General features: G+C 37.3%; 1 protein-coding gene across 1 annotated transcript; it reads left to right on the top strand.

Moving 5' to 3' along the window:
- Positions 1-72: 72 nt before the first annotated feature.
- On the top strand, positions 73-12,110 carry LOC133709344 (MAP3K epsilon protein kinase 1-like). Its single transcript, XM_062135058.1, has 24 exons — positions 73-417; positions 848-982; positions 1,475-1,495; positions 1,951-2,024; positions 2,114-2,204; positions 2,288-2,371; positions 2,868-2,969; positions 3,326-3,457; positions 3,715-3,786; positions 4,404-4,507; positions 5,797-5,908; positions 6,021-6,413; positions 6,572-6,907; positions 6,997-7,041; positions 7,224-7,403; positions 7,530-7,613; positions 7,906-7,997; positions 8,095-8,178; positions 8,316-9,157; positions 9,631-10,019; positions 10,103-10,237; positions 10,539-10,945; positions 11,224-11,338; positions 11,708-12,110. Exons 1-24 carry the CDS (start codon positions 352-354, stop codon positions 11,882-11,884), a joined length of 4,272 nt encoding a protein of 1,423 aa, XP_061991042.1. The 5' UTR covers positions 73-351; the 3' UTR covers positions 11,885-12,110.
- The last annotated feature ends 57 nt before the right edge of the window (positions 12,111-12,167 follow it).

The following is a 12,167-nucleotide window of genomic DNA, read 5'->3' as shown; positions in this document are numbered from 1 at the left end:
ATTCTGGCCTGATTCGTCCTTTCACGCCTGTGATTTAAGTCTCTCTCTTAATTTAATGGACAGTAGTATCCCCGTTAATATCCAACTGCGCATCATCATTTCTGAGTTGGAGTGGTGATAGATCGAGGGTCGGTTAATTTGGATTTGTTATTATCATGTTGTCAATGTCACCTTAATTCTTCTTTTTAAATCGGACCTTTTCCCCTTACATTACTCGCCGGAGCTCAGACGTCTCCGATTTCAAAACCCTAATTCCCTCTCTCTCTCTCTCTCTCGTTCTCTCACGGCTGCTGCTGCTTGGAATGGAGCGTTTCCTTTAGGGCTTCTCAGAGCTAAGCCGATTCCGCAGCGATGTCTCGGCAGGCGGCGTCGGCGTCGGCCCACTTCCACAAATCCAAGACTCTCGATAACAAATACGTATGAACATATAGCTCAATTCCGGCCTTTCTTATATGTAATTGTGTAGTCGGAAATGTGGTTGAACATATGTGTTAATTCTGAATTTTGAACATCAGAATGTTGTTTTTGGAATGATGATGAGGAATTGAATCGTGTTTGTATGCATATATGGTTTAAACCTAAATTGTCTTAGCCTGAGGAACTAAATTGAGTGGATTTTGAGCTTTGATGGTTTAGGCTGTGGACATAACTGTACGTTAGAGTCGTAGTGTTTCGAGATTATGAATCTTGTGGGTTTATTTAGTTGCTGAGGGGATGAATGTGTCTACTCCCTTCTTAATTGCTCAAATGAATGTTGTAGAATCGTGTGTTAAGTTGTCAACTAACTAGTATTTCAGAACATTTGCATATTTTGTCAGCAACTGAATAATTTTTTTTTTTGGTGTAGATGCTTGGAGATGAGATTGGAAAGGGAGCATATGGTCGAGTTTACAAGGGTTTGGATTTGGAGAATGGAGACTTTGTTGCAATTAAACAGGTTTCGTTGGAGAATATTGCGCAGGAGGATCTCAACGTTATAATGGTTGGACCAACTTTCTCTTTACATGATTGTAAAATTGGTATTATATAACAAATAACTAATTGAAGGAAATTTTAAATCAAAGTTAGTGCTCGACTTCTAGTCAGTTTTAGCTTCGTTTTTCTGTGTTTAAAATTCTAAACATAAGATTCATTAATCTCTACTTTTGGTCTTCCATTTAGGAGTTAGTGTTGTATTAGTGAGTATTCACTTTCTCAAAATATTTACTTCACTAGAAACATCTCTTATTCAATTAATTTGGTGATTTGAAAGTTATGTCAAGTTCAGATTGAGGTTATTTTCTCTGAGGATTTAACCTATCGTAGAATATCAGACCCATACATTGATAATCAAAATTTTGAGTTCCATAATTTGCTTTATGTCATGCATACCGTCTTTCTCTGTATATTTTTCCAATGTACATTACTTTAATTTGGCTAACTGCTGGTTTTCTTTTTGACTGCTTCTCGGTGGTGCAATGCATTGACATATCAGCAAGAGATTGATTTACTCAAGGTACCATTTACTTTCATTAGATACTTTTTTAATGTTAGATATAATCTTATTTACTGTAAATCCTGGTCATTATTTCATGTCAGCACCTGTTGCACTTGAAGATTAGTGGTTTAAATGTGGAATCTTTTGCTAGTGTTTTTATTTTACATGTGGCTATAACATCCTCTCAATATTAGATTGTAACCTGTTCATGGTCTGTAAAAGTTCTGTTTAGCAATGGTGATGAAGTCTGATTTATTGTGGGTATATATGTATTTCCTCATGTTGGTTGAACTTTGGTCAAGAGCTGATTGATATGTTGTCACCTACTGTGATGCATATGCTATTATCTACTGTTGATAAGCAGCACTTGCTACCTATTAATGAATTATGATGTTAACACTTGATATTTTGAGTGCCTTGTGGAACGAGCATACTTTTTTCCATACTAAATGAAGTTGGAATTTATTTTGCAGAATTTAAATCACAAAAACATTGTGAAATATCTTGGATCCTTAAAGACAAAGACACATCTTCACATAGTCCTAGAGTGAGTCAGCTCATAATTTTTTTTTCCAATTATGTCACATCGAAATTCCATGGAGAAAACTGAGTTACTTTTTATTGTTGTCACGGTAGATATGTGGAGAATGGCTCACTTGCAAACATTATTAAGCCAAATAAGTTTGGACCTTTTCCAGAATCACTGGTAGCTGTGTACATTGCTCAGGTTCGCTAATGTCCTTGCTGTTTGTTGCCAGTCTTTTGATTTGTGCACTTTTGGTTTATATTTTAATATTTGTAATGATACAGGTTTTGGAAGGCTTGGTGTATTTACATGAACAGGGTGTAATCCATCGGGATATCAAGGGTGCAAATATATTGACAACTAAAGAGGTAATCTGACATTTGTCTTCTTCTAAATACTAGATAAATATTCATAGGTCATTGTATGAAAGAAGTGATGTTTTATTTGGTCTGACATAATTGTAACAATCATTCTCTATCTTGTTTGGCTTATTACGACGATCCTAAGGATAGAAATTAGTACAGATAGGTAAGTAGAGTTCTCAGATTGGTTTATGTGTGGGGTTAAGACCAACATACTGGTAGATCAGTTGTGCTGAGAGGGTAGTCATAAATATTAGGACCCCACCCTTTCTTTAGGTTATCACTTTCCATATGAAGATGCACTCTTCTGATCTCAAGAATGATTTTGAAGTCCGAAGCAGATTTTCTGAGACAGATATATATACTCAACTGTTCATGCGACACTTAATGACATTTTAAGGAACGTTTTTTCCTAGTCATGGTTAGATGTGCACAATGTGTTGTTAACTTGTTATGTAATAACTAGGTATATAACTTCTATGGCTTAATTTATCCTGTTCAGGGCCTAGTGAAACTTGCTGATTTTGGTGTTGCTACAAAATTGACCGAGGCTGATGTGAATACACATTCAGTTGTTGGAACGCCATATTGGATGGCCCCAGAGGTATTTCTTTGTTGCACTTTGAGTTATTACTTTCTACCAAGTTTAAATTGTATTAAAGAAAAGAATGGTTTGTCCATAGGACATAAGAGCAACAGGGATTCAGTATTGATTTTGTCAAAACAAAGGTCTGTCTCTGTCATGTCATTTTTTTTGCAGCACTGATTTTTGTCAATACGTACATTGCACACTGCAACACTTGCATAATCATTTATTAGAAACAGCATGAAGTGGGAAACTTACATAAGGCTGATACAACCTAAAAGTACTCCAGGAAAAAAATTGTTTTTGTTGCTCATAATTTTGATGCAGTGCTAAATGAGAGAGCTTCATTTTGATGAAAATGATCTGTGTTTTAGGTGATTGAAATGTCGGGGGTTTGTGCTGCTTCAGATATTTGGAGTGTTGGCTGCACTGTTATTGAACTTCTTACATGTGTACCTCCTTATTATGATTTACAGCCAATGCCCGCACTATTTCGTATTGTTCAGGTGTGCATAACTGTCTTTCAGTAATTATCATTTTGTTGTATCCTGAAGGAAAATTTACTACTGATTTTTAGCTGGTAATTTATTATCTTATAGAGCTCAGAATTGTGTCAAGTTGTAAATAAAAGTTTTCTTTTTGCATCCTTCTTTGTTTTTGTTGTGTTCATGAAATGCCTACTAGTTCCAACTTACATGAACTGAATTCAGACAATGACTTTTTTCTTTTCTTTTTTGTTTAACTCTTCCTGCAATTCTTTCAGGATGAACATCCTCCGATTCCTGACAGTCTATCTCCTGACATTACTGATTTTCTGTGTCAATGCTTTAAAAAGGTGAGGCAGTGCTATCCTTACCTACTCCATTAGTCTTTTCTCTGTAAGCTTAATATGATTGTTTTAACTGTTTATTTGAATTATGCCAAGTCATACTCCTTCCCTTTATGTCATTCTCTTCAAGTTAGAGATGAGTATGCAAATAGAAGAGGTGAACAAGCAGTGAAGATGTTTCTGTACATGGTGCTAAATTTGGTTATTTGCACGCATCATAAGTCTCTAAAAGTCCTTGAATAGATGGTCAAGATTCATGGAATTTAGATTTGGAGTTGCACATAACGTTGCTAACATTGTGTCTAGCATTAGGCATTTTCTTTTCCGTTGTGTGAAAAATAAATAGGTTAATTAATATAAAAATATAGTCTTCCCCAATCTCATGTTGGATACGAAACCAGGATAAAACAAATTTATTAGGTGTTTGTGTTATATTGACAACGAGGCTTTGGATTGTTCTTGTCTGGTCCCATCAAAGCCAACGAAACTTTTCAGTTTTATTTGTCGCCTTGAATGATATCCCTTTTTATTTTCTTTTTATCATAATTATATTCTTCAAGTACCCTTTCTGAAATACTGAACTGGGTTGTATTCATCTGTAACATGTTAGTTTCATATTTCAGGATGCTAGGCACCGGCCTGATGCAAAAACACTGCTATCTCATCCTTGGATACAAAACTGCAGGCGAGCGTTGCAATCATCTATTCGTCACAGTGGAACATTAAGGTAGATGTCATCAAATACGTCATTAATTAGATTCATAATACAACTAACTCGCTAAGAATTTTATGTAATTTGACTTCTAAAAGTTTGGCTTGCAAGTATAATGCATATTTAATGTAAGGGTGTTTAAATAGTTAAGCTGGGTTATTCATGTGCCATGTTATTCTTCAGATGCTAAAAGCATACCAGTCTAAACTGTTTAAGTTGATACCTCATGTTACTTTGGGCAGGAAGTTTTATATGCCATGATGTGTTGCTCCTAACATAATCATGCTTACTTGGTTTCTATTCTTTAGGCCAGACAAGGTTGATAGAGTTGCCTTCTGTTGCTTCCCATTAGTGTGTTTTGTGTAAAATGCATGGGGAGACTGTTGATCACGTTTTTGTGCACTGTGAAGTTGTGTCTTTGTGGAAAAAGCTCTTCAGGGAGGCTGTAGTGGTGTGGGAGAATTTAGTAGAAAGGATCGACTTGCTAAGCCATAAACCTTTTGCTTTTGGGAATGGGAAAAATGCCAAGGTTTGGGTTGTGGGGTAATAGCTGTGCTCTGGGTCATTTGGATCGAAAGGAATAATAAAATATCTGAAAGTTTATAGTGGTGAAGAGGTGGGATTGCTTTGGGAGAGAGTTAGGTTTTGGGCGTCTCTTTGGGCTTCTGCTTCTGGGGAGTTTAGGAATTATAGCTTATCATCTATCTTATTAGATTGGAAAGCAGCTGTAGTTTAGGCTCTATCTAGGCTCCTGCAAAGTTTATTTGGAAGGTCAAGGTCCCTACTAAGGTGAAGATTTTGGGTTGGCTTGTGGTACTGGGGAAGACGAATACATGTGATGTTCTTCAAAGGAGAAGACCGGGAAGTTGTTTTTCTCCTCACTGGTGCATTTTATGCAAAGCTCAAGGGGAAAGTGCTGATCATGTCTTCTTGCATTGTGAAGTGGCTAATTTCTTAGGCTGTTTGCCTGACTATCATCTATGTGGACTCCTTGTCCACCTTTTTGTATTTTGCTTTTCTTGATATTTCAATAAAAGCTGTTTCTTTTCAAAATAAAAAATAAAAAAAATGAAAGAAAATTCTTATGGATTTAGTCTTTCTGCTCTGAGCTGTATAAAGCATATAGTAGTCGTCTATATCTTTGTGTATCCATCTCTGTTATTATTTCTTTTGGAATATATGCGACTAGTTTTCTTTCTTTCTTTTTTTTGTTTATTGTTTTGCTTTTCTTTTTCTTTTCTTTTTTGTGCTTTTGGGACTGCTTTTTTCTGGTAATTTATTTTAAGAAACCAGTTATTTTGCAGAGATATACAGGAAGATGTTTCTAAGGGTGCAGAACTCTCCAATGGAGATATTCGGAGCTCTGGCGAAAGTCCTGCAGAGAAAACAGAAGAAGCAGCTTCTGCTATTAAAGCAGTAAAACTTTTACCTTTTCTCATTAAGCAAATTAAGTTCTTGGAAGCAAAACTGCTTTTAGCTAAGCATTTGGGCTATATTATAGTAGTGACTTGGGTTTTTCGAACTTCAGGACTCTAGGAAAGAGTTATTATCAACTGGGGTTTCTGATATGAGAAAATCTGGCGAGGATCCTGCTTCAGATGTGAAATTTGTTGAGGAAAAAGCAGATGCTTTAGAAAATGATCTGACGGATCAGGCTCCCACCTTAGCTATACATGAAAAATCATCTTTGCCAAATGGTTCTGGCAGAATATCTTCTAATAAAGAATTGTCTGCCTCCGAGCCAGCTGAGCTTGATGGTCGAGCACATACGGCCAACGATGATGAACCACCGATGAATGGGGAGGTTAAATCTCCTGAATTAACGACAAATAGTTTAACTGGGAAACATGGAAAAGGGAATTCTATTGGGTTTAGATCATTTGGTTTTGGAGCAAGAAATCAGGATGGTACTTTTCAAAAGGTAGGTTTCCATAATATAGTTGATTGTTGTACATTTGATTGTTTGCATGTTGAATATCAGTTTACTTTCCGTGAAGTCACATTCATAGCTTGCTAGTTGTTACTATTATCTTTGATGTCCAATATGTCTTTCTCCCGTATTTGTCTGTCATTTTGAAGGCTGCAAAGATGCCAGTCAGTTTGGAAGGGAATGAACTCAGTAAATTTAGTGACACTCCAGGAGATGCTTCCTTGGATGATCTATTTCATCCATTGGATAAGCATCCCGATGATAGGGCAACTGAAGCTTCAACATCTTCTTCAATTTCACATTTGAACCAAGGAAATACATCTGTAAATGATGCTGGGAAAAGTGACCTGGCTATGAAATTAAGGGCTACAATTGCTCAGAAGCAAATGGAGAGTGAAATGGGTCAGGCTAATGGTAGTGGTGGTAACCTGTTACAGCTGATGATGGGTGTTCTCCAAGATGATGTGATTGATATTGGTGGTTTGGTATGTGATTGTTTTTAGTTTTTTGTATTTTCATCCTGATAAGCACTCTTGTACAAAAATTCCTGACTAGTGATACATTTTGTTTAAAGGTATTTGATGAAAAGTTGCCCGGAGAAAACCTTTTTCCCCTACAGGTACTCACATCTCTTGCAGATTTTTAAGTAATTAGTTGGGATTTGCTTTTGTCTCTTTAAGTTTCAAGTGCACCACTTTTAGAGGTGGAGACATGTCGTTGTGTGTTTGTTTGGAGGAAGGGGGGCGGCATTGCTCATGTATTGTTCTGTCATCTTTAACATCTGTGATTTTTATCTGATAGGCTGTTGAGTTTAGCCGGTTGGTTGGATCATTGAAACTAGATGAATCAGAAGATGTTGTTGTCTCTGCCTGCCAGAAACTTATTGCTATATTCCATCAGCGTCCAGAGCAGAAAATTGTTTTTGTCACACAGCATGGTTTGCTCCCTTTAATGGAATTGCTTGAAGTTCCTAAAACTCGAGTATGTTAACTCTTTTACCATATTCCGTCATTTTTTTTTAGAAATCTTGACATGAATGTCTACTTAGCATTAGCGTTATATCAATTATGGTTATATGTGAGTATATTTTGTTTCCTACTTTTGCAGGTTATATGTTCTGTGCTTCAAATCATAAACCAGATAATCAAAGACAACACTGATTTCCAGGAAAATGCGTGTCATGTTGGTCTGGTGAGTACTAGTGCATTCAAGTTTTTGTCCTTAATTTGTAACTGCATCTGTGGTGGGCTTTGATAAAGTGGCTTAGTTGGACTTGCAGTCTAGATACTTCTTCCTTTCCTTAATCAGATAGTTCTCCTGAATATCGAATTAGCTCACTGTTGCAATAATGAGCAGAATTAGTCTGTGTCCATATATTTCTTTATATTTTTAGTAAGATTGGTCTATCCGTATCTAAGAGTTTTATGCTTTAATAATATTAATTGGTGGTGTTACTTATGTCTATTGCTAAGTCATATGGCAGATCCCAGTGGTAATGAGCTTTGCGGTACCTAATCATTCTCGAGAAATTCGTATGGAAGCAGCTTATTTCTTGCAGCAGCTTTGTCAGTCAAGGTTCAGTTCTTTTCCTGTATTTCATAATAACTTTTCTTCATTATATTTCATCAGAAGATGGTCTGAGGTTGACAATGGGAGTTTCTTCTGTATGCAGCCCATTGACTTTGCAAATGTTCATAGCTTGCCGTGGAATACCTGTTCTGGTGGGCTTTTTAGAGGCTGATTATGCAAAATTCAGGTTTGTAGTAGAACAACAGCTTGACCGTATCATTCTGCGTATCATTCTGGTTCTCTCTGTCTGTTTCTTTGCGTGTGTATGCGCGCACACACACACATGATCTTCTGGTCAGTTTTACTTATATAGATTATGTTCAGGGAAATGGTTCATCTAGCTATTGACGGCATGTGGCAAGTCTTTAAGCTTCAGCGATCAACCCCTAGGAATGATTTCTGTCGCATAGCTGCGAAGAATGGAATACTCCTGAGGCTTATTAACACCCTTTATAGCTTGAATGAGGCAACACGTTTAGCTTCCATTTCTGGTGGGGGTGGATTTCCTCTAGACGGTTCTGCTCAGCGCCCACGGTCTGGTTCATTGGATTCTGGTCATCCCATTTTTGCTCAGAGTGATGGACCACTTCCTGATCATAATGATCACTCTAAGGTTAGGCATGGTGTAAATGATTTGCATTTGTCTACCGGAACAGAACCTGCACGTGCTTCAACTTCTAATTCTCAAAGGTCAGATGCCAATCAATCAGATCTGCGGTATCATCATCTAGATACTGATAGACCTCAATCTAGCAATGCAGTAGTAGATGCTTCAGTTTCTTCTAAATTGCAAGACCCAACATCCGCAGACAAAGTAGTCAATATTTCAGCGAAGGAACCTTCAACTACTTCTCGAGGAGATCTTGACCTAAGGCAGCAGCGAGCCCCTATATCTCTTCATAGATCATCCACTGATAGATCTCCTAAAATGATGGAAGCTACATCAAATGGCTTATCCACAACAGCACCTACTCAACAGGAGCAAGTTCGACCTCTTCTTAGCTTGTTGGAGAAAGAGCCCCCTTCAAGACACTTTTCTGGTCAGCTCGATTATGTACGCCACCTCCCTGGGTTGGAGAGACATGAAAGTATACTGCCCCTTTTACATGCATCTAATGAAAAGAAAACAAATGGTGAATTAGATTTCCTTATGGCAGAATTTGCAGGTAACAATTATCTTTATCGGATGAATCTTATAGTTTAGAATCTGAAATCAAGGCTTGTCCTTTGTGATTCATAAAGATCATATTCATGAAGATTTGAACAGACACAGGACTAAATATATGCATGTATAGTTTACTCTGGATGATATAAACTATATTTGGCCCATATTCGCTGAGTTTCTTTGTACCTATCATAACTCTTTGGTGTTGGGATCACAAGCTTTCACTATTGTTTTCAATACTTTTAATGACTTGGAATATTATTTTCCTCCCACTCCTTTTAGGCATATCATAATTCTTTGGTGTTGGGATCACAAAATTTCACTATTGTTTTCAATACTTTTAATGACTTGGAATATTATTTTCCTGCCACTCCTTTTAGGCATATATGTACCAAAAAAGTTCATTAATGTGTTTTACTTAGTCCTCTTTTTATCTATTTCTATGGAGTATGTGATTCATCAGTTATTTCACAGATGTCTCTCAACGTGGTAGAGAGAAAGGGAATCTTGATTCTACTACTAGAATTCCCCCCAAAACAGTAAATAAGGAGGTGGGAACACTAGCATCTAACAAAGGAGCTGCTTCCACCTCTGGGATAGCATCTCAGACAGCATCAGGGGTGTTGTCTGGTTCGGGTGTTCTAAATGCTAGGCCAGGCAGTGCAACATCATCAGGTTTACTCTCGCACATGGTTTCGACATTGAATGCAGACGTTGCAAGGGAATACCTAGAAAAGGTGGCAGATCTTCTGCTTGAGTTTGCACGAGCAGATACTACTGTAAAATCATACATGTGTAGCCAAAGTTTGCTCAGCCGTCTTTTTCAGATGTTTAATAGGGTGGAGCCCCCAATTCTTTTAAAGGTACATTGGAAAACTTCCACTAGTCTTACTCTCAATGGCTCGTTTTCTTGTGTTCTTGACAATATGGTGCTGCCACTTTACAGATACTAAAGTGTGTCAACCATTTATCAACCGATCCAAACTGCTTAGAGAATCTTCAGCGGGCAGATGCAATCAAATATCTGATTCCAAATCTTGAACTCAAAGAAGGATCTCTTGTATCTCAAATACATCATGAGGTGGGCTTTCTTTCCTATGTGCTAATGGTAATAGTGGGTGTCATGTATGAGAGAACCTTTATGCCAATATCTAGTAGCTGTAGCATTGCATGGCACACTATGGATCTCCAGACTCCAGCAAAATAGACTTTCATCTGCATTTTAAACCTTCATGGAATCCTTTCCTTTGTAGAACTGTAATGAATGTGTCTTTTATTGCATTTGGTGTGTTACTGAATGCGTTTTTTTTTTTTTCTGTTTGGTGTGTTACTTTTTCTTCTTTACTGAGAACTAATTGCATTCATCTCAACTTCTTTTGAAGGTCCTAAATGCCTTGTTCAATCTGTGTAAGATTAACAAGAGAAGACAGGAACAAGCAGCTGAGAATGGAATAATTCCACACTTAATGCACTTTATTGAGTCTAACTCTCCTCTGAAACAATATGCGTTGCCTTTGCTCTGTGATATGGCTCATGCTTCACGTAATTCAAGAGAGCAATTAAGGGCTCATGGTGGGTTGGATGTGTACTTGAGCCTTCTAGAGGATGAGCTTTGGTCTGTGACTGCATTGGATTCAATTGCTGTTTGCTTAGCTCATGACAATGACAACCGGAAGGTAGAACAAGCACTGTTGAAAAAGGATGCAGTTCAGAAATTGGTGAAATTCTTCCAGTGCTGTCCAGAACAGTATTTCGTGCACATATTGGAGCCATTTTTGAAAATTATCACGTATGTGATTATATATATGACCTATTTACTTGTTTTAAATAGTGTCCTTTCTTTGTTCTTCCTGGTCTGCTAGATATAAATTTTTTGATGATTCGAATTGGTAGAATGTTTTTAATTGATTGTGTGACAAGGGAGAGGCCACAGACAAATCATCCCTGCCTTGTGTCTGGAAGGGATATGAAGATTTAATGGTGGCTTTGCTTTTATGTTTCCTTTGGTTTGTAAACTCCTCTTTTTCCCCTTATGGAGATAACATCTTTTGTATGCCTCTTTCACAGGAAATCGTCTCGAATTAATACAACATTAGCTGTTAATGGTTTGACACCACTGCTTATCACAAGACTTGACCATCAGGATGCTATTGCCCGTCTAAATCTTCTTAAACTGATAAAGGTGGGTCTGCTCTTTTTTCTTTTGTCTCTTGTTTCATGTATGGTGCTGGAGAAGATAGGAAGACAGAGAATTATTAGTACAACCCTACTCATTCTAAAGAACTAACAACCATATCATTTGATTTGGGAAACTAGATCAGACTCTTAAATGAAGTGAGAAATTACTGTTGCATATTTTTATGACAACTCTGAATATTTTTGTTTGTTTGATAGAAGGTAATCTTGGTAGCTGAACCATGTAGTGGCAATCTTTTCCTGTCTTTTCATGATTCCAATTTTTGATCATGTTATGAATAGTAGTATTTAAGATATCTTGGAACCTATGTATTCTCTTGTTGTTTTTGTTATAATCACCAACTTATGGTGGCAGGCTGTTTATGAGCACCACCCACGGCCAAAGCAATTGATTGTGGAGAATGATCTGCCTCAGAAGCTTCGGAATCTAATAGAGGAACGCAGAGATGGGCAACGTTCTGGGGGCCAAGTATTGGTGAAACAAATGGCTACCTCCTTGCTGAAAGCACTCCATATTAACACCGTATTGTAAATTCAGTGTCCATATCTTTCTTATATTGTATATTTGTCTGTTTGCTCCCCCTTCTGTTTTCCGAGCCAATCAGTATTTTTTTTCCATCAGTGAGTGCTGCTTCGATTGTCTTCACTTTAGTGCTGTTTCCATAAATTTTTATCCCTTCCGGTACCCTATATTGTTCAAGGTCTAAAGTTAATTGTAAGGTTTCTTGGCGGACAAATGAAAAATCTTGTCGCCTGGCTATGCTCCCCCATGTTAATACTTACCAAATTTTTGCTCGATTCTGGATCACTGTTTT

Source organism: Rosa rugosa, chromosome 5, assembly GCF_958449725.1.
Source record: "Rosa rugosa chromosome 5, drRosRugo1.1, whole genome shotgun sequence".
Lineage (NCBI taxonomy): Eukaryota > Viridiplantae > Streptophyta > Magnoliopsida > Rosales > Rosaceae > Rosa > Rosa rugosa.
The sequence above is the reverse complement of the archived record's forward strand: the minus strand, read 5'-3'. Positions and strand labels throughout refer to the sequence as shown.

Coding starts and splice junctions, on each gene's coding strand:
- LOC133709344 (XM_062135058.1), top strand. CDS start 352: ATGTCTCGGCAGGCGGCGTCGGCGTCGGCCCACTTCCACAAATCCAAG. Junction 4,508..5,796: donor CGTCACAGTGGAACATTAAG/GTAGATGTCATC, acceptor GTTATTTTGCAG/AGATATACAGGAAGATGTTT. Junction 6,908..6,996: donor TGATTGATATTGGTGGTTTG/GTATGTGATTGT, acceptor TTTTGTTTAAAG/GTATTTGATGAAAAGTTGCC.